Here is a 23,569-nt window from a genome sequence, read left to right as displayed (position 1 = left end):
TGAGGCCGAATGGAGGGTCGCTCCTCTCCCCTTCCTCTCCGCTGGCGCCTCCATTGCCACTCTGGGCACCCGGCTGTGACAGCTTTCGGCTTCACGGTCGGGCACGCACAGCACATGCGCGAGTCCCGCTGTGCTGCTGGAGTGGACAGGCGATCTCATGGGACCTGTCACGTGTCCCAGGAGATCGCCTAGAGAGAGCGACCGCCTAAGGCGAAAGGAGGAGTCGCCTTGGCGGTCCCTGGGCGGAAGGATGAAGTGGGACAGGAAGTCCCCCTCCTAATAAAGCCCCCAAAAATGGGGACGAGGAGTGCTTAAAGCGGAAGTTCCATTTTTGGGTGGAACTCTGCTTTAAATGCGATTTTTAGAAAATACAGTTTTTGGAAAATTTGGGCACAAGCATCAGTGCCTTAGCATTGATGGGATGTCATCTGATGGGGTCAATCTAGCCTATGATTGCTGTATTTCATTTTTAATTAACTGGAATAGCACCCTAGGATGCCATCAACAGAAGTAGCGTGTACTAGTTTATTTGTATTTCATTTTTAAGTAGCTGGAAATACCACCCTAGGATGCCAACAATGGAAGTAGCATGTACTAGTGATTTAAACAGAAGTGGGCATCACTAGAGGGTGGGTTGTATTAGGTTGCACAAATTGTATTATTAGATTGTAAGGAGCTGTCTTCTGTCTGTACTCCTTAGGCACATATTCTGTATCTTCTATCTGATTATGAAGGCTATGGACACTGTGGAGGATGACATGACTATCAGTCTGGAGACCAAGATCCCCATTTTAAAAAACTTTCACAATCTCCTGTACCAGCCTGACTGGAGGTTCATGGACAGCAAGGAGAATAGTCGCCAAGTGCTCGAGGATTTCCCAACTGTGAGTAAAGATAGGGACTCATTTATGTGAACCATGCTACCACGGCATTATTTTTCATTTCAAAGCACATTTATTGGACTAGTCAGTAGATCGAGTTATGACTAATTTCTGATTGGGACTCTAAAGCCTTGTACACACGGTCGGAGAATCCGTCGGAATGTGTCCTATTGGACCGTGTCGTCGGATAATCCGACTGTGTGTGGTATGCATCGGACTGATTCCGTCCGAATCTCCGTCGGACCCAATTTTCCAACATGTTGGAAATATTTCCCGACCAACTGGGCCGGTCGGACCTAATCCGATCATATGTAGATCATGTGTAGAGCATTTTGATCAGACCAAGTGCCACGCATGCTCAGATCAAATTCCTACATCAAAGCTATTGGCTAGTTGCCTGAATGTAGTCCCATCGTAACAAAATTACGTCATCACGTTCTGAAAGATCGGATTTTTCGCCAACTTTGTCCGACTGTGTGTATGCAACAGTTTCGGACAAGATCCGACGAACAAAATCCGACGGGCAGAATCCGACGGATTTGGTTGTGGAAATCTCCGACCGTGTGTACAGGGGCTAAAACAAAGTTAATACTGTAGGAACAGATTCACAGGACTCAATCACTGTGTTTAAAATGTCTGCTCAATGTCAAAATGTATTAATACATGTTATTTTATACATAGATAAGAAAGGGGTGGTGTGAGATATTATTAAAAACGAACAAATAGAAATATGTTATTAAAAGCTAACAAATAGAAATATATTATTAAAAGCTAGCAAATAGAACAATTGCAAAAGTAAAACCTTGAGAGGGGAGGGGGGAGTAGAGAGCTTCTAGCAGAAGATGTTTCTGTGTGTTAGGTGAAAGTTACAGAACACATTTCAACAGTGAGAACAAACTGGAGTCTCTTGTGCTTAAATGAACAATACAGTGAATGTCCATGCCATTTCCCTCCTTTTGTTTATTTGACACCATTCTTCTCCAAGTTACATTCAGCCGATTGCTGGTAACTCCTGTTACATTGGCGCAAAGAGAGACAGCATCCTGTTCAGATCTCTCCTAGCTTTATCACAAAAATAGGTTCATCGGGGCTGGTGGACCATTTGTTGGTGTAGGGAGTAGTCACACAGAGGCATAGCCTGATGAGGAAGTAAATGACAAATATGAGAATTAAGAACATCACAATGTAAGCGCCTAGTTTCTGTAACCATGTTGCTACGCCATATAAAAAGTCACCAAAAACCTCCTAAACCCTTAAAGGGGTTCCACCAATCTTTAGCAATATCTCTGGCCTTATTCTGTAGTTCTCTTATCTTAGCAAGATGCCCTTTAACCACTTGCCGACCAGTGCACGACGATGTACGTCGACAGAATGGCACGGGCAGGCAAATGGGCGTACATGTACGTCCCTTTAAATTTGCCGCCCTGCCATCGGGAGCACGCCGCCGGCGGCGCGCTCCCGCGCTGGTCGGGACCTCCGTGAGTCCGGTCGCGGGACCCGCGGACTCGATCGCCGCGGGCATCCCCGCGATCGTCTCACGGAGTGGCCGAATGAAGAAATGCCGTTGTAAACAACATTTCTCCATTCTGCCTAGCAACTAGTGATGCTGATCTCTGCTCCATGTGATTGGAGCAGAGATCAGTGTTCACTAAATGAAAGCCCACCCCCCCCACAGTTAGTAACACACCCCTAGAACCCCTACACTGCCAGTGTCATTTACACAGGAATCACTGCATTTATATAGCAGTGATTATTGTATAAATGACAATGGTCCCACAAATGTGTCAAAAATGTCCGATGGGTCCCCCACAATGTCGCAGTCACAATAAAAATCGCTGATCGCCGCCATTACTAGTAAAAATAAAAATGCTATAGAACTATCCCTATTTTGTAAACGCTATAACTTTTGCGCAAACCAATCAATAATCACTTATTGTGATTTTTTTAACCAAAAATATGTAGAAGAATACGTATCGGCCTAAACTGAGGGAAGAAAACGTTTTTTTATATATTTTTGGGGGATATTTATTATAACAAAAAGTAAAACATAATGCGTTTTTTTTTTAAATTGTCGCTCTATTTTTGTTTATAGCGCAAAAAATAAAAACCGCAGGGGTGATCAAATACCACCAAAAGAAAGCTCTATTTGTGGGAAAAAAAGGACGTCAATTTTGTTTGGGAGCCACGTCGCACGACCGCGCAATTGTCAGTTAAAGCGGCGCAGTGCCGAATCGCAAAAAGTGGTCTGGTCTTTGACCAGCAAATTGGTCCGGTCTGAAAGTGGTTAATAATGTCCTCATTATCAGAAATGTAAATACAACAGTCTGTGCGAAATACCTTACACATCCCACCTTGAGCTGCAGTGAGATAATTTAGCGTTAATCTGTGCTCAAATACTACTTATTTAAGCTGAGCCATTTCTTCACTTAATAAACCTATATCCGTGGTGGTAAGGTTAACAATCTCATCTACAATTTTAGTGTAATTATTTATTCTTTTCATTGCTTCAATTCCCCATCCTGTCCAGGAAGGGAACCATGACCATGCCATGTCACCTTCAGTGAACAGCTCTATTTTGAACAATAAAAGGGTATACTGGACTTTGATCTGGTCACACTGTATCTTTGCGTACAGCCAAAGCAGGTGCTGACTTCCCAATATAGCATGTTCCTGTAACATTAGTAGGAAGCCAGGCGTAAGCTTTATTTCCACATATATAATATAACCCTCTACGTATGGACGGTACACCTGCTCCTAAAAAACTGGAAGCAATAACATGGAATCTCAGGTAACTGATATTTTCACATATTGGGTACTGTGAGCAATTTGTACTATAAAGGGTTCTATTTAGTTCTGGATCTGGAATATAATAATATTGACCATGGCATTGCTCTCAAGGGTATTGTTCCTGTTTGGGGATGTAAGTGAGAACACACCCAGAAGTTACTAGCATTGCTATGGGTTGCATACAATTTTAACATTTGGATGAAAGAGTTATTTTTACATGTCGCAGTCCTCACAAACAACAAAAATAAAAGAAACATCATCATCGTTTTTTCAAAGGATATCATCACTTCAGGATTTTCTTGCAGTGACTGACATGAATTCAGGTGGGCTTTCCTTACAACTTAAAGCGGTAGTAAACCCGCTAATTATTTATTTTTATTTTTTTACCACCTGCAAAGCAAAAGGCATAATGAGCTAATATGCACCACATACTAGCTCATTATGAAATACTTACCTTAGAACGAGGCCCCGACATCTGGCCCGATCCACGCCGAGGGAGCTGACATGCTCCCTCTGCGTTTCTTCCGGGTATCACGGCTCCGGCGCTGTGAGTGGCCAGAGCCACGATATCGCCACTCCCACGCATGCGCGCGGGAGATTTCATCCCGGACGGGTCCGGCCACTGCCGGACCTTCAGCCGAGAATCCCCTTGTGCGCATGCGCCGCTGCAGTCAGCGGCGCATACCGAGGGGAATATCTCCTAAACCGTACAGGTTTAGGAGATATTTTTTTTACCTACAGGTAAGCCTTATTATAGGCTTTCCTGTAGGTAAAAGTTAAAAAAATGAGTATACAACCACTTTAACCGGTTGTCAAAACCACCAAATGGGGTCAGTCAAATTTTGGTTCTAGCGGCTTTTTGACATGTCGCTTGACCACGACCCAATCACCTGGTTGGATTCTGTGAATACTTGAAACAGAATCTGGGTCGGGGATAGATTTATAAACACCTTCATGTATTTTATTCAATGTTCATTGCAAAATCTGTGTCAGGGCAGGGCTCAGCCCTTCCTTCTCTGAGCTGACCACTCGGCTGTCAGCTAATTGCCAACTCCCATCTCTCTCCACAGTTACCCAGCTGTTGTTGATTCTGCTTGTCAGTCCTGCCTACTTAAAGCCATCCAGCTCACTTGATCTCTGCATTTGCCTTAGTCACATCACAAGAAACTATCTCCTGCATTTCTGTTTAAAGACTGGCTTTGCTGACATCCCTCCTGGCTCCTTATCCTGCTTGCTGTTCCTCTACTTGGATCCCTGACCTCTGGCCTGGCTGATTACCCGATCTGGTTACAGAATTCTGTCTTGGACTCTGGCTATGCTTTGACTACACTTACTCTATTTACCTTTTTATTTTTATTAATAAACAAGTGTGATTTTACTGTACTTCTGTCTCGGTCTGGTTCATGGTTTCTGACAATCTGAACATATTCTAACAAACTAGAGTGAGAAGCCTGCAACTGTTGTGGAAAATATAGCCCTGTTTTGGGTGGCCCTCCAAATAAAATCTAATTTTATAAAATCTCATTTTATAAAATCTGAAGGGGACAGCCCATGTGGCTGTTTAGGGGTAGTTCGTGCAGAATATAGGGCTAATTGCAAAGCTTCCACCCATCCTTTTTCCTGTATCTGCTTTAATTTTTGCACATCTGTTTTTTCAAAATTCCATTAAGTCTCTGAACTTTGCCACTACTTTGTGGATGATAAGGTGTATGGAAAGCTTGCTGTATGTGAAGGGCTTCCATTACCTCTTTCATTACTTTCCCAGTAAAATGGGTTCCTCTGCCACAATAGTTTCAGAAACTCCATATCTACAAACTATTTCATTCAAAATTTTCTTTGCTGTTGTTTTTGCTTTAGCTACCAGGCAGCACTCAGGCCAACCTGAGAACATGTCAACACACACTAAAGCGTTCTCATAGGTGCCTATTTTGGGCATCTGAATGTAGTTTATTTGAATTCTTTGGAAAGTGAAATCTGGCTTAGGAGAATGCTTTTGGGGAACATGGATAGACCTCCCTGCATTGTACAAAGCACAAGTGAGACATGAAGCACAAAACTGTCTGCAAATGCGCTAAATCCATGTGCTATCCAATAGCAATCAGTAAGTGCCACCATCGTGCCCTTAGCAAGATGACTGATGCCATGTGGCAGTTGTGCTAAAGCTGGGTACAAACTCCTGGGTAGACACCACCTGTTATCAGCACTCCACAGGCCCTGCTGATTTTGGGTAGCATTACATTTGATCCACTTATCCTTCTCTTCATCAGGGGCCTGCTTCTGCAACTGAATTAAAGTTTCTACATCCCACTGCTACCTGGGGGACCCCTACAGCGGGCGTGACTCCAAATGCCATAAGGGCAGCATCCTTTGCCGCTTGGTCCTCTAAAGCATTTCCTCTGGCTGTCATGTAATTTCCCCTCGCATGTCCTTTTACCTTTAAGATGGCAACTTCTGCTGGTTTCTGAAAGGCCTCGAATAGCCGCTCTATGAGTTTTGCATGTCTCACTGGCTTCTCTACACTAGTCAGGAAGCTCCATGCTTTCCAAATAGGCCCAAAATTGTGAGCTATTCCAAACACATATCTGCTGTCAGTGTCTCTAGGAGATGACATGCTTTGACTACAGCACACAACTCTGCTTCCTGTGCTAACATCAGGGGTATCAATGCTTCCTGATGTAAAATGGTGTTTGTAGTGGTTACAGCAAACCCTGTGTGTGGCTGACCATCATCAGTCTGGAACCATCTACGAATAAGTGTGTGTCACAATCTGATAAAGGCTCATCTTTTGCTGGTGTGACGGAGGCCCTTTCTACCTCCATCAGAGCCATACAATCATGAGAAAAACTCTCATGTTCTACATCAGTACCATTTGTTGCATCTTCAATTATAGGAAGAAGAGTAGTCGGATTTAAAGTAACACATTGTTTGATTGTTAAATTTGATGGAGCAAAAACAACAGACTGGTACTTGTCAAATCTACTGGCAGACACATACAGGGTCAGAGCAGAATCTAGTACAAGCTCCGTTACTTTGTCTAGCAGCAAAATGCAGGCTGCTATGGCTTGCATACAACTGGGGGAGCCTTTGATGACAGGGTTTATTGTGGCTGATGCATACATCACAGGCCTCTGTTTGTCTCCATGTAGCTAAGTGAGTATACCTGCAACAAATCCATTGACTTCATGATAGAACAATGAGAAAGTCGTAGTATAGTCAGGAAATCCAATGGTGGGAGCTTCAGACAAAATTTGAATAAGCTCCATCTGCAATTCATTGTCCCATGTGAGCTTGAAAGGGTTTCTAGTTGTAGCCTCATATAGAGAAGCCATAAGTTCTGATGCATTTGGAATCCAGTCTGTACAATATCCCATTAACCCCAGGAAGGCACTTGGTTGCCATACATTTCTTGGCTTTTCAAAGTTTTGTAGAGTTTTAACTCGATCTGGGGTTAGGTGACGGATTCCATGTGAAATGCTGTGACCCAGGAAGATCACTTTCTCTTGGCAGTATTGTAGCTTATCTTTGCTAACTTTGTTGTTACTGTTATAGAGAACCATGAGAAGGCTTACTGTTTCTCTGCTACAAATGCCCTTTGTATCAGAACAAATAAGCAAATTGTCTATGTATTGAAGCAAAACGTTGTTTGTTTGGGTGTGATGGGGACTATTGGTCCAATACTTGCTTTAACACAGTATTATATTCAGAGGGGCTACTCACGCAGCCTTGGGGCAATCTTGTCCATGCTAACTTTTGGGCATCATGAAGGAGAAAATTGAGTACTGTCCATGATACTTTTTGTGTTTATACTGATCTGGACCCAAATGTCCTATGCCTAGTCCCTACTGTTAATTACTTTGTATGCTAAATTGTGTTATTACCATGGTTAATCAATGTATTGCTTGACAAGTTACCAACCCTATTGGGTGACAATATATTATGTTTGCCTTGATTATCTGGTTTGGTTCCTGTTTTTTTCTTTGATATAGCACTACTGTTGCTTACCAAGTATTACCTTTCAGTGAATTCCTGTGATATTGTATTTTTGTACACTTAACCAGGCAAAGAACAGAGGATTTATCCTATCCAGCGACTCCTACAGTAGTAGCACTACAGAAGTTTCCCTAGATCAGTGATGGTGAACCTTGGCACCCCAGATGTTCTGAAACTACATTTCCCATGATGCACATGCTTTATGCAGTGTAGTGGAGCATAATGGGAAACGTAGTTCCAAAACATCTAGGGTGCCAAGGTTTACCATCACTGCCCTAGATGATACTACATGGAAGGTGTTTTGTCCTTTTCCCAATATGGTATGGAGCAACATTTTGGCCTTGAGCACCCTTAAGGGTCAAATCTTGGCATTAGCCAACCATTTACATTGACCGCTGGCCTCACTCTTTTTGATAAGGGCTTTGTTCAGGGGATGGCTCTCATCGCTGCCCCTTGTTATACATCTGTGTAGCCTTGGTATCCCATTTTTGGTCTTGGTGGCTTTACAAAAGCCTCCCTTTGTGTCTACTTTGGATATCCTCTTGGCTGACTTTACTCTTGAGGTTTTTTTTCTCGTGGCTATTACGTCAGTGAGACTAGACCCAGAATTGGTGGCCTTTATCCTGCAAAGAATCTTTCCTTATTTTTCATAAAGACAAGGAGAATTTTGGAGCCTCTGGCATACTTTCTGCCTAAGTTGGTTTCCTCCTTCCACCTTGTTGAGGACCTAGTCCTGCCATTGTTTTGCTCCAAAGCATTCCAAAGAGGTCTCTCTACATTGTTTAGAAGTAGAACATGCGGTGCGAGTTATCTTTCATCCACTGTGTTCATCTGTACTTCAAATTCTCTGTTTGTTCTGCCTGTGGTCTCTCGCAAGAGCTGTCCTGCATTTTTATTTCCCCATTTCTAGGTGGCTTAGGCAGGTTATAAGTAAGTCTTACACCATGAGGGGTAGGAATACTCCTTTCCCTGTTAAGGCTCACTGCCTTCATATAGCCAGTGTCTCTTGGGCTTTTCAGCACCAGGCATCTGTTTCTCAGGCCTCTGCCCATGTCACCTTCAGCTGTGTTCTGTTCTTTTCATGGAATACAGTACAGGACACTCTGCCCTCTGTCCTGGTGTTTTCCTCTGATTGCCTTCTAAAAGACTGAAAATTGATGTGAGTGGGAGGGTTTATATGGCACTTCCTAACAACTTTGTTTGCCAGTGTCCTCAGTTGAATGATGTAAAGGTTCTAGAGTCCTGTACTGTACTCTCAAAATAAAAATTATTTTACAAATAAGTAAAACATCCTTATTATTTGATAATACTTTGTTTTCTTCTGGTCTGTTCTCAGATCTCTCGGGAGTTTAGGAACTTGGCTGTGGCCTACCAGGAGGTGATTGCCAATGGTGCTTGCGAGATGGCGGCTGGGATGGTGGAGTACCTACAGAAGAAAATAGAGTCTGTACAAGATTGGGAGAAGGTGAGAAATGACATTACTAGTGCAAAGGACACTTACAGTATTTGATTACTTCCACATCCCATCTGTTTAATCACTAGATGAGTTCATCCCCCACACAGATGTAGCCATAAAGGACTATAATTGAGGGAAAAGGGGGGAAGTTGGGACTTTAAATGAGGTTATGGTCTGGTAAGGTCATGTGCCTCCATCCCTTTCAATTTAAGAAGTGGTGGGTATAAAATGATTTATTATTCTATAAACACATATTTACATACGTTTAATAACCATATACATAGAAATGCTTACCTGCATATTGTCAATTTCTAAAGCAGTGGTAACTGATCATAACATGATTAAAAAATGAATCGCATGATAAGGTTTGAGGATTCCACCAAATTTTAAGATTGGATATACATATATTGTACGATAGCCCCTGCATGGTCTATGATCTTTCTAACCCCTGTCACAATATATAAGGTTAAATGTGTATTGGCACAATGATCTGATATAAATGTAATTATATAGTACATGGCCTCTGGTAGCTTGATGCGTTTTGTGACTTTGTTGTCTCTGAAAATGGAAAATATGTTGTCTAGGTAAGGTAACTTGTATCAGTAAAGGAGAGGATAGGTCAACAAACACCCCCTCCCCCCCAAAGATCACTTACAAGTATCTGTGCACTTGATGGCACAATGTCAGGGACTGTAGGCAACCCGAGGGCATCAATATTGGGAGCTGAGGCGGCGTGTTCAGTGGTGGCAACTACCACAGGCAACAGCCCGGGCGGATCTGGGCACACAGAGCACTCCTGGTATTGTGATCAGAAAATAAACCAAGTAACATATTTTCCAGTGTCTGTATTTTTTTTTTTTTTACAGTGCTTTCTTTTTTTTTTGGGGGGGGGGGGGGGGGGGGAGTGGACGGTTTCAGTGTTTATACATTTTTTTTTTATAATCAACCCTGTTGGGATGGGGGGCTTTGGTGAGATATCAGGGACCCCTAAACAGACCCTGACATCTCCCTTTTGAGACAGGGAAAGGGACTGAGGACACAGATTCCTGTTCATTAATAAACTAAAGCATCATAAACTCTGCTTACAATGCTCAGTTATAAATGAACAGTCAATGATCACTGACTGTGCATTCGGAAAAGGAAGGAGCTGGTAAATTACGCTCTCCATCCTTACAGATCCAGGACAAGGGTGGACTAGAGGAGGAGACGGGGAGGACACAGGGGACAACCGGGGATAATTGGTGCATTGGTGGGGGGAGTTACAAGCACCGATCACCCTGACAGCCATGGGGGGGGAGAGGAGGAGGAGCTATACAAGGGGATCGGTGCTTGTAACTGCCCCCACCACTGCACCGATCATCTGTGAGGCTGTCCTGAAGATGGCAGCAGCAACTACAGAGAAATGTGGGGGGCACATGGATGTGGCTCAACTGGAAAGCAAGTGTGCCATATCGCTGTGTAATAGCTTTTGTTAGCGTATTTTGTTTTTTACATGTGATCACATGACTTTAAAGCTCCAGGTCCTCTCTGCAATAGCTGCAGTAGTAAGGGGGCATGGCTTGGTCAGAGAACAGGCTGATGTTGCCACTCCATTCACTCTCCTAGGATCTCTCGGATGTACGGCATTAGGGGGCACCCCTTTCCAAGTAGTAAGCATGCCAGAGGGAAGTTGCAACGACCACCATTGTATTCTCCAGGGTGTTTGCTAAAAAAACATATATAATGTTTTGGGATTCTATGTAATTTTCTAGCAAATAAATGATGATTTTTACATGTAGGAGAGAAATGTCAGAATTGTCCTGGGTGCTCCAGAACGCCTGATGGCGCTCCCTGCATGTTGGGCCTCTGTATGTGGCCACGCTGTGTAAAAGTCTCATACATGTGGTATCACCGTACTCGGGAGTAATAGCAGAATGTGTTTTGGGGTGTAATTTGTGGTATGCATATGCTGTGTGTGAGAAATAAACTGATAAAATGACAATTTTGTGAAAAAAAAAAGTTAAAAAAATCTTGATTTTGCAAAGAATTATGGGAAAAAATTACAACTTCAAAAAACTCATCATGCCTCTTACTAAATACCTTGGAATGTCTTCTTTCCAAAAAGGGGTCATTTGGGGGGTATTTGTACTTTTCTGGCATGTTAGGGTCTCAAGAATTCAAATAGGCCGTCAGTACTTCAGGTGTGATCAATTTTCAGATATTGGCACCATAGCTTGTGGACTCTATAACTTTCACAAAGACCAAATAATATCCACCAATTTGTACTTATTTTTACCAAAGATATGTAGTAGTATAAATTTTGGCCAAAATGTATGAAGAAAAAAATGACTAATCTGCTAAATTTTAAAACAGAAACAAAGAAAAATTCATTTTTTTACAGAATTTTCGTTATTTTTTCTTTTATAGCACAAAAAATAAAAAAACGAGCAGTGATTAAATACCACCAAAAGAAAGCTCTATTTGTGTGAAAAAAAAGGACAAAAATTTCATATGGGTCCAGTGTTACATGACTGAGTAATTGTCATTCAAAATGTGAGAGCACCGAAAGCTGAAAATTGGTCTGGTTATTAAGGGTGTTTGAGTGCCCAGTGGTCAAGTGGTTAATGACGTTCAGGGGTACAGAACTATCAAGGAGGTGTAAAAAGGTGTAAGGCTTCAAGTGGGCTGCATATAGGTAGTAGAGGCTCTGGCAAGTATAAAATAAGATAAAAAGGCTGCTAACCTAGCTTAGAGCCATCTACAAAACCGTTAGAAGCAGTAAAAACGAAATAATTATACTGTATTTCCCTGACTATATAACTTTAAAAAAATGTTGATTAGTAATTTTATTTTTTAAATACCGAACATAATAATGCAATAAAATGCATTAAAAATCACTTTTTGTTTCCTGTAATGTCTTTCATCTTTCATCCCCCACAGTACTGTGACCGTGTATCCGCTTCGGTAACACGTGGCATGTCAGTAATATTCGTTGTCATGGGGCTGGAGGATCCCATTGTAGGAGAGGATAAGAAGCTCTCCACTTCTTTTGGTTTGTTCTTGCAGAAACCCAACATTATCCGTGATTTCCTGGAAGACCTGCTGAATGGCCAAGAGTTCTGGCCAAAAGAGGTGAGTACAGTCTTCTTCCCACTGCTGAAGAAAAAGTTGGTACAAAATAGTGTAATATATATATATATATATATATATATATATATATATATATATATATATATATATATATATATATAGATAGATAGATAGATAGATAGATAGATAGATAGATAGATAGATATTATTATTTTTAAACACACTTACTTTGCTTTACACTTTTTTACTCCTCTAGCTAAGGGGGGAAAAAAAAGAAAACCACAGGCGCTCTGTACAGTGATAGCTAATCACAGGCTATCACAGCGCTCATGTAAATAGAAATTCTGCCCTCCAGCTATAAACTGTGAATTAAGCTGCAAGCAAAAAGTGGATCACTCCATATGAATATAAGAGCTGCAGTACAAAAAATATGAATGTGTAACATGTAATATCATCTATAAAAATAAAACTGCAACTAGAAAAGTAATGTGGCAAACACTCCAAATGAATAACAAAATAGCAAGTGCAATAATAAAGTGTACACAACCAAATATAAATATGAATAACATAACATAAAACCATCCATAAAGAGGAGAGAGGTGGCTGCCTGCAGGCTATTGGTTCTCATCCATCCAGTGGCACACACCACTCCCTACTTAGGACAGCAGTGCTGCTTCATAAGATTTATATTAGCATACCTCCCAACATTTGAAATTGACAATCAAGCACAGCCCGAAAAGTGGATGTGGCTAAATTGCGTTGTATATTGCACGTAGCCTAAAGGAACATAGTTAACCACTTGCCGACTGTCTTACACAAATTTACGTCAGCAAAGTGGTTCGTTACCGCAAAACGATGTACTGGTATGTCAGCCCCTTTAAAAGCTATAGCAGGCTGGTGACCTGATGCGCTTGGCCAGCAGGCACGATCGCCACCGACCATCCATGATCGTGGGCACGAGAGCCAGAGCAGGGATTTGTGTGTGTGTGTGTGTGTGTGTCCCCCAGTTCTGACAGGGGAGAAGAGACATCTGCTGTTTGTAGTAATTACAAACAGAGATATATCTCCTCCCCCAGTCAGCTCCATCCCCCCCACAGTAAGAAACACTCATGGGGGAACATGTTTAACCCCTTGATCGCCCACTAGTGTTCACCCCTTCCCTGCCAGTGACATTTACACAGTAATCAGTGCATTTTTATAGCTCCGATCGCTGTATAACTGTTGTATAAATGGTCCCAAACATGTGTCAAGAGATAAGTGGGGCTTCTTTAGGGTAGAGCTAGGCCGGAAGCTTACTGTATCTAATAGAAGTTTTTTTACAAATGTCTGTACTAGCAGAGCAGGGGATTACAATGAGAAGAACAGCCTGTTTATGTGAGTAGGGCACAGATACAGAAAATACCTCTTCCATGGCTTCTCAGCAATGGCTGTAGCACTTTTCTATGATGGCCGGGAGGGGGGATTAGAAGTAGCAATATGCCCAATCCAGACTCTGCATGTACACAACACAGCACAGCACAAGGAGATCCTCCACAAATACAGCAATCCCGATCAGGAGCAGAGCAGGGGGAGAGGAGGGGGAGGAGAGTGGCTACAGCACACAGCTCCTCACTACAACCACTGTGTGCAAAACTGGGCTTACTTGTGATAAGAGACCAAGCAGAACAACAGCACAATGCTGCTGAGAGATAAAGACAAAGTCAAGAGATGACAGCTGCAGAGTTCCACTGGCGGGACACTACTGAGATCTGCATGATGGGACTCTGCTCAGTTTCCGGGACAGTCCCGCAAGATCCAGGATGGTTGAAACGTATGACTTAGGCTCTCATCTCATTACTTGTGATTGTGTGTGTTTTTTTTTTTTTTTATATTCAGCAGTGAGCACTATATTTTTGTATTACATTTTTTGAGCCTGGATACTAATATTATCTCAGTCATTGAAGGTGATCTGCTTGAACTGGCTGGGCTGATATTGGAGATCTTTGTGATGAGGGTAATATGAGGTGGTATCAAAAAGTTTCCGGACTAGCTCTGTTTACAAGAAAGTACTTTATTTATCTACATTTACACAGTACCACCTTCAAAATTCCAAACATACAAAATCAGCACAAACCCCACAGACAACTCTTGAATAAATACCAGTATGTGTAAAATTTCTCTTGGTCTAGGTGTTGCAGCTCTTTCAAAAATCCACTGGGTGGCAGACTAAAATCTGAAACACATGAAGAGAAGGAGAGAGAGACAGCACAGTATAATACTGTTTTATTAGTTAATATCATAGGTAGAAAATATTTCACTCACAAACGGAGAACGATTCTCGCATGGACACTGTCAGGAACCATGAAACAGACAGAGACAGAAGTGCAATCAAATCACACTTGTTTATTAATAAAAATATAAAGGTAAATAGGAAAAAGCGTAGTCAAGCAAGTCAGAGTCCAGTAGCCAGATCAGGTAGTCAGCCAGTCCAAAGTTCATAAACCAGATCGGGAAATCAGCCAGTCCAGACATCAGGGGTCTTGAAACAACAGCAGGAGATGGTTTATGGTGATGTGACCAAATGTGAAGGCAATGGAGAAATGATCTGAAAGACTTTATATAGGCAGGCTAGACGAGCATCATCGGAAACAGCTGGTAACAGTGGAGAGAGAAGAGAGCTGGCAATTAGCCGACAGCTGAGCGGCCAGCCCAGAGGAGGAAAGGCTAAGCCAGCCCTGGCAGACACCAACAAATAGCCTCCTCTTCCGGGCCTGTATGACTAGATAAGCTCCAGGACCCGATGAGCTGTGTGGAATGTTTATCCAATCCTAGCTGCAGCATCTTGCTGAGTGGTACAAGGAGCTGCCAATGCGCCCAGGCCAGCCGGCGCTGCATAACATCACTCGCGGTCGAGAAGGGGAGTGGTGGGAGTGGATCGTCTCCTCAGGCGGGCGGGCGGTTGCTATGGCTACATGTTTCGAAGGCTCGGCCTCCTCCTTCTTCAGGGTGACCATACCTATCTCTACCCTCACCAATATATGGAACCCCAGGCCTCTCCCCCAGAACAAATGTATCATGAACCAGGCTGGTAGTATGGAGTTCACAATAGGAGATATAGAGAAGGAGGGCCGACGATTAGCAAACTGGGTTAAATTGTTAACAATTAATTATGCATTCATTTACAATTAATAAGAACAATCACATCCTCTATCAGAAAGTTTAGAATGTGAAATATAAAATGTGAAATATAAATCACGTTTCAATAGTATTAGTGACAGTATTCATATAAAATACATTGAGAAAAAACAAACACATATATTTACATTTACAGGAAAATATCCTTATTAGATTTTCCAAAACTCATTCATAATCCATTATAATGGCATTACTTTTAATGTATACTCAATACATTTATTTAATTTTTAATTCAATATATTATAAAATGATTAAATTAACTAAAATTAAAATTAGGAGTAAAATTAAAATTAAAACATAACAGTCATTAACCAATAATAATACATTTTAAATTGTAATTAATTTTCAATTATAATTAGTGTCAGAAGACACCAACCAATAATTGTAAATATAAAAGAAAAATTATTAAATTATCAATAGACCAATATTCAAACACTCAATCATTTAATGAATTGATACGTTGATAATTCAATAAACTAACCAATCGGTCGATCAATCAGTTCATAAATGGTGGGTTGATTAGTAGACCTAGGTACCCAAAATAAAATCAATTATTAATAATCAATAATCATTTAAATTATTATTAAATCAGTGCACCTATCTCTAGTTCCTCGTTGAGCCCCTCAGGTGTCATACTATTCAAAGTAAATATCCAGAAGGATTCCCATTTACACAATTTACCCATTTACACAAATGGGTAAATATTACAGCTTCTGGAATTGACATAGATATAAACTCCATGCTAAACAGTTCCAAGCCCTCTGTACTGCCCCTATGTTTATGTTTAAATGGCATTAAAAGGTGCATGCGTGGAGCCGACTGAGATGGCCGTCTGAGCTCGAAGCTCCGTCCCATTCCACTCATCCGACGCTTCCTGCACGGAGCAACATCACCCAAAACAGGACCTAGCGGAACCGGATTACAGGGGAAGCCTGCGGGCATACTTTCATGCTGGTGGGAACGGTGAAGAGAAGTCTGGAAGCCCAGTTTCTATCCGCCTCAGAGACCTCAGCAGATTCCAAGATGGCGGCGGAACGGCCGCTACATGAGGCAGTCACCTCAGGGGCATCTCTCTCCTCTCCATGGTGGGACACCCTTCATGAGGAGGTATGTGGCAGAGCTCCAACCACCACCCCCACTGGGGGACCTTTATCTCCAGCCACCACAGTGTCTCTTCTTAATCATACCCTGGATGAGATGCTGATGTCCCCCTCAGCTGCAGCATCCCCTGGATAGACTGTGACATACCAGGACAGGGAGCCTCACCTCCAAGCACCAGGATATCTCTCTCATGTTTGCCAGATTTACTGAAATGTTAGATAGGGGTTAGCAAAGACTGCAGCCAGAATCACCACTGACATTAAAATGGATCTCCAGATGCTAGGCACTCGCATTGAAACCATTGAGAACAGAGTGGATTCCGCAATCACAAGGGTCGATCAAAATACTGATCGTATCCAAGACATGACCAGCTAGACACTGCCATGACTAAAATTGACGACCTTGAAAATAGGTCCAAAAGGCTTAACTTCTGCATCAGAGGCCTGCCTGAGACTGTTACAGATATACAGGAAGCAGTGCACTCCCTCATTAAATCCCTCGTTCCTGATGTCAGAGCGCACAAAATGGAGCTTGACAGGACTTATAGAGCTCTGGGACCTGATGGTTTACCCAAGATATTGTGGTCAAACCACACTACTATAATATCAAGGAAGAAGTTATGCAGAAAGCTCGTTCAACCCCGCAAATCCAAATAATGGGTTAACCCAGTTCAAATTTGCGCAGACATCTCGCCATACATGATCCAGAAACGGCGGGTGCTTAAACCTCTACTAACGGTACTTACGCAGAAAAACATCAATTACTGGTGGTTTCTTCAGTTTGAAGTTTGAGTACAATAACAAGCCCTTCAGATTTCCCTTGTTCCAGGAAGGTGAACATTTGCTACAGAAACTGGGCCTCATTTCTACGGATCCACCCTCTCCAATGCAAACCTCATCTTCAAGTTTATCCAAGCGTCCACCCTCATCTAGCCCACTCACGTCACTATGGCAGAAGCCTAAAAGCAAGAAGGCCAAAGAAGGACTACCTCCCTGAGTTAGTGGTCTGCACTTCATCTTTTCTACATTCCCTTCTCAGGGACTGGGTCCAATTGACCCTCTTGGCATTAATGCCCACCTGGACTCTCACATGAAGTGACCTCAGGGGGCTCACGCCCTCACTCTATGGTTGGAATCTACTGACCCCTGATTCTCTAATCCCCACCCATTGATTACCGGTTTGTAAACTAAACGCCTACAAGAACCCTACTATCTGGGTTATGGACACGCTCAAGATTTTCCTAGACTTCCTGGACTTTCTGAACTCTGCTTTAACCCTCACGCCAAGGTTCGAAATTTTTTCTAATTGTTTTTTTTTCCTCAGGCCCGGGTGGCTATATTCCGCATCCACCCTGAGGATTATCTCCCTAAACTTCCCTTTTCTCTCTCTTTTCTATTCACTTTTACATGTACTAATTATTTTATTCTTCCAGTGACGTGTGTGAACTCATGCTCCCGCCGGATCCTGGAGGCTGCTTCCCCTGGCATTGCTGTCTATCTGAACCCCGGGCATCCCACTGAGCTGAAGGTGGGTGACTGGGAATCACTAGCAATGATCTCTGTTCTGCTCCATGACTGAACACGCCACACCCCGCTTCTCTCTGCGCATTGCTTCACATAATATTCGGGGGCTAAATTCTCCCGTCAAACGGCAGAAAATTTTCCAGTCCTACCATGACCATAAAATAGACATTTTGTACTACCAGGAAACGCATTTTCCCTAATCATATTCTCCCTCCTTTATATTTACCGGGCAAATTCTGACAACAAATCTAAAGGAGTGGGCATATTTTTCTCCCACAATACCCAGTTCTATCTTCTCTCAGAGTTTAGGGATCCGGAGGGCAGGTTCTTGCTGGTTAAAGGTTTCATTGATGAACAGCTCTATTCCTTCATTTCCTATTATGCTCCAAATAGGGGGCAATCCAAATCTTTCAAGAACCTCTTTCACACCTTGAACTCATTTACCGAGGGCCTGACTGTGTACAGAGGAGATGTCACGATCGTCCTGGCGTCTCGTTTGCGCACGAGAGACTTACCCACAGAAGCTTGTTGTCAAAGACCCGTCGTGCTCCGTTAACGCGCGCTAGAGCGATCGGACGCACTCGCGTCGGCTTGAACGAACGCACGCGTGCACGTGGGGGCACGAACGGGCGCACGTCCACTCGCACACGCTGACTCGTCGTGCGACCGTTTGGCGCCCTACAGTCTTCTTAAGGCACTTGCTCCCTTCCACCCGTGCTGACCAGTCTACAGCGTGCTCGGAGATCCTGCTATCCTATACCCGTATCTGTTACCTTGGTTCCTGTTACCCGGCTTGACCTTGACCCTGATCCGTTGCTGCCTGCCTACGACCCCCTGCTTGTCTGACTACGCCTCTGCCTCATCCCTCTTGTACCACGTTGACCGCTACCTGCTGACCCGGCCTGTACCCGACTCTGCTGTTCCTACCTACCTGTTGGATATCCTGTGACTGCTGTACCCGCTGACGTCCGTCTGCCAGCCAGTCTACCACTTGTGCCTGCCTACACCAGTCTATTGTCTTCAGCTCCATCTACTCGCTGTTGGTGTCCTGCTGCCCATCCGGACCAGCATCTACCTGCCAGGCACTTGTGCCCCCTGAACTTTTGAGCTTCTGTTACCACCTCCAGGGGTTCTTTAGCCAGGGGCTACGAGGGGCCGCTTCCTGCATTCTGGGCTCGCCTACTAGGTACGTGACAGGAGACTCTAATACTGCCTTTGACTCGGGACTGGATAAATCCTGCCCACCAGGCAGGGACCGTCGGGACACGGTAAAGGGTTTTGTTGGAGACTTAATGCCTCAATTTTTAGTAATCTCACTCATGCTCTTGAAATTGAAAAGGTATTGCAGCAATACTTTTTATTAAATTATGTCAATAATATTTCCCCCACTACACTATGGGCAGCACACAAGGCCATTATTAGGGGTAAAATTATCTAAATAGCCTCTAGGATTCATAGGGCTCGCAAAGCAAACATTGAAAGGTTGGATAAGGAATTTCAGCTATTAAGTAAACTGCACAAGCGCAACCCCTGTCCAGTCTCAGCGAAAAGACTTTATACGGCACATACCACCCTGAATCTCTCCCTCACCGCCATAGAGGAAAAAAGTCTGCGCTGGGAGGGGAGGGGGGGGGGGGCGGGAAGGATAGGACGGGTACCTTCCTAGCTAATAGGCTGACCCCTAAAATCAAATGTCACGCCTTGCCCAAAATTAGACTTCGTGATGGCACCCTCTCACAAAACCTTCAAAAGATCCTGGAGGTCTTCCACAGCTTTTATAGCTCCCTATATAGTAACAAAGGAAAGGTAGCTTCCTCTATCTTTCGGGACTCAATTCTTGACTCCCTAAACATACCTAAGATCACAGACCAACACAGGGCTGAATTGGAATCTCCAATCTCAGCTGAGGAAGTGACTCAAGTTATTAAGAACTTCTGAAATAACTCAGCCCCTGGCCCGATGGCTTTTCCATTCCATACTACAAACATTTTTTAACCACCCTAACACCATTTTCTAGTTAGATTCTACAACCAACTACAAGCGGGAAGGCTTGATAAGGCCTTAAACTCCGCCTTCATCACAGTTATTCCCAAACCTGGCAAGGACACTAATTGTCCTACAAACTACCGCCCTATATCATTAATTAATAATGACTTTAAAATTTTGACAAAAATTTTAGCAGACAGAATCTCTAATTTTATCAGTCTTTACATACATAAGGACCAGGTCAGATTCATACCTGGGAGACAAGGCCCTGACCAGATCAGGAGTGCGATCAACATTATCTCTCTTCTTCAGTCAGGATGGGATGGGGGTCCTCCTCAGGCAGGGTTCCTGCTCTCATTAGATCTGATGAAAGCATTTGATTCTGTCTCCTGGTCTTAGCTGACTTCAATTCTGCAGAGGTCGGAATTCGGAAAATTCTTCCTTAACATAATTTTGGCCCTCTATGCCAACCTGAAGTCAAAGATCAAAATGCAAAGCTTTTACTCAGAATCCTTCCCACTCCACAAGGGTATGAGTCAGGGACAGGGCAGGACTTAGCGTGGTGGGGGCCCCTGGGCTTGGGTCACTTTCGGGCCCTACCTTCTATACATTACTGTACTTATTGGCATATAACACACGTTGGTGTATAACACGCACCCCAAGTTTAGGAGGGAATTTTAAGGAAAAAAACTTTTAGGAGGGAAGTTTAAGGAAAAAACTTACATTTAATTGCCCATCAATGCAGCCTTATCAGTGTCAATCTTCAGCCTTGCCCATCCATCTGCAGCCTTGTCCAGTGTCATTGCAGCCTTGTCAGTGTCATTTGCAGCCTTGTCAGTGTAGCCTTGTCATTTGCAGCCTTGTCATTTGCAGTCTTGAAGTTTAAAAATGGAGCTGCCGAAATACATAGTCTTTATCTCGGCGGCTCTCGGGTCCTCTCAGCGGCTCTCGGCGGCTCTCGGCGGCTAAGGGTCCTCTCGGCGGCTGAGGGTCCTCTCGCAGTCCCGAGCAGAACTGAGAGTAGCCGAGTGTACTTGGCTCGGCTCACAGTCACGCCCAGTCCCTGTGTTATGTCCATCATAGAGCGGGACTAGGCGTGACTGTGAGAGGAGCGGAGCAGAGTACACTCAGCTATGTATCTTGATTGGGGCCCACGGGGCCCCCTATTGGGCGGGGCCCATGGGCTTGAGCCCAGTCAAGCCCAATGGTAAGTCCAGCCCTGGTCAGGGATGTCCCCTTTCCCCACTGATTTTTTCCATTGTCATTGAGACCCTAGCCATCGCCATAAGGGACAACCCTGATATCAGCGGAGTGAGTTGTAGGCCCAAGACTCATAAATGTGCCCTGTTTGCTGATGATGTACTGCTCTTTGTCACTTTGCCATTAACTTCACTACCAAATATCTGCAGGGTAGGGTGCTCAATGACTTTGGTAAAATTTCTGGTCTTTGGGTTAATTATGCAAAATCTCTAGCCTTGAACATTAACATACCTGCCAGCCTGGTCACACAACTCAAAGAAAACTTCCAATTTCAATGGCATGACAAGGTGATCCCTTACCTAGGGATTAACCTGACGGCCTCAAATGACAGTCTATATGCTGCTAACTTCCCCCCAATGTTTCACAAACTAGGTAATGACCTTAAACAATGGGATACCCTGGGGCTTTCATGATTGGGTAGGGTTAATTCTATTAAGATGACCCTCTTGCCACGCATTTTATAATTGTTTAGGTCCTTGTCCATCCCTATTCCTAGGGACCAGATTAGAAATTTCCAATCTAAGATAGTCCGTTTTATTTGGGGAGCGAAAAGACATAGGGTGGCTTAGGGGACCCTCTATCGCACCAGAGATCAGGGAGGGGCTGGACTACTGAACCTTCTCTGGTATCATCACGCAGCCCAATTGTCTCAACTCTCTGTTGTTTACTCTAAAATAGCACACCCTGACTGGGTACATATGGAGCGGCAGGCAGTTCCCTAATATACCCTGGATTTCCTCCTATGGTGCCCTGCCAAAACTATACCAGCCGTAATGGCCCCAACGCTGTCCTACCTCCTAAGTCTTTGGGACTCACTCAAAGGAAACCCACTTTTGATATCACATTGGCACCCGCTTTCACGTATCTTCCGAGACCCTCTCTTTCCCCCGGGTATGGACATTAAGGCGTTTCAATGGTGGCTGGATAGTGGGCTTCATAGAATTGGACACTTTGTCAGCCCCTAACACCTGCACATTGCTCTAGCAAGCTGGAGATGCCCAGCACGGAGAGGTTCAGACTCCACCAGATCTCTCATTTTGTCCATTCTCTGGAGTCCTCTAAGCCCATCTCTATGATGGTTACGACATATGAAGTGTGGTGTGGTCAGGCTATGGAGCAGCGGTGAAGGGATAACAGTGATATACCGATCACTTGCCTCAGCTTATTCCAAAAATCTCTACATGAGGGAATGGTAAAAAGACCTGGGACAGAGCTGGAGTCTGGAGGAATGGCATAAAGCATCAACCTTCAAATACAAGGGCTTATTGCAACATAACACTGATTGAGGCTAATCTGAAAGTTCTGATGAGGTGGTATCTCGTTCCACTAAGAATTGAAAAATTTTACCCAAATGCATCTCCACTGTGCTTCCATAATTGCGGACACATGGGGTCGATGCTACACACCTGGTGGGAGTGTCCTAAGCTCAGAAGACTCTTGAATAAGGTTTTCCAAATCGTTAGGAAGCTTACGCCGGACCCATCTCTCAAACTCCTGAAATAGCTCTTCTTAACTTCTATCACCCAGGAACACCGAAACTGACTCAACGCCTCGCCTCATTATGTTCATTCTACTTGGTACTAAACTGACCATTGCTCGAGCCTGGAAGCAGCCTTCAGTTTCTCTCATCATGGTTAAAAGAAAAATTTAATGGATAATGACCCAGAAAAAGACAACTAGCATCCTTTTGGATACAGTTGCCAAACATGATGCCATATGGGAACCCTGGATTAAATACACGTCCCTGGTACCTGCCACCTCGACTTCCTCTGGTGCTGAGTAGGCAAGCGGGTTTTGCACCATCACTGAAGATCTTCTTGCCTCTTCTCTCCTTCTGTCTCTCTTTACTTTCCCCCTTTTTTCTTCTTCTTCTCTCCCTTCTCACTCTCTTATCTCCTCGGGTCTCTTGACCCGTGCTCTCCTCTTGATTGTTCTTTGGTTCTGTTTTGTTTTATCTCACGTGATTTATCATGGTTGATGCACAGGATTAATCTTTTAAGAACAGGCCTGTATCCCCTGTCTGATGAGAGCAGCAGAGGCACCACGGTTGGGTCAATTAATGTGACCGCTAGCTAACAGCCGCACTGATCACCAGACTGGCACCTATTGGCCCGCAGACGTACTTGCCTACAACCTCTGCTGGCTCGCAGTGGACAATTGGGGTATTTGGTAATTGACATCACACAAGGTGCATCTACGTCCTTCTCATATGGGCTCAGTCACCAATACACTTATTGTTTATACAGCAATATCCACCATTGATCACTCTGACACCTTTTGGATCTCCTGATCTGATTCTGGAACGACCATTTTCACAGTTTTCAAACACACAGAGTGCATTT

At 43.6% G+C, this 23,569-nt stretch overlaps 1 protein-coding gene across 1 annotated transcript in view; it reads left to right on the top strand.

Annotated features, from left to right (window-relative positions):
• The window catches only part of LOC143989031 (squalene synthase-like), a 65,720-nt gene that overhangs the window by 18,213 nt on the left and 23,938 nt on the right, over positions 1-23,569 (top strand). The window contains exons 4-6 of the mRNA XM_077489032.1: positions 701-884; positions 8,995-9,123; positions 12,034-12,225. Of these exons, the coding sequence (XP_077345158.1) occupies positions 701-884; positions 8,995-9,123; positions 12,034-12,225 (505 nt within the window). The remainder of the gene's footprint in view (positions 1-700; positions 885-8,994; positions 9,124-12,033; positions 12,226-23,569) is intronic.

The sequence above is a fragment of the Lithobates pipiens genome, unplaced genomic scaffold (assembly GCF_037356315.1).
Source record: "Lithobates pipiens isolate NorthernLeopardFrog02 unplaced genomic scaffold, aLitPip1_a1.2 Scaffold_18, whole genome shotgun sequence".
Classification (NCBI taxonomy): Eukaryota; Metazoa; Chordata; class Amphibia; order Anura; family Ranidae; genus Lithobates; species Lithobates pipiens.
Note: the sequence above shows the minus strand (reverse complement) of the source record. Positions and strands in the feature narration are given on the sequence as shown.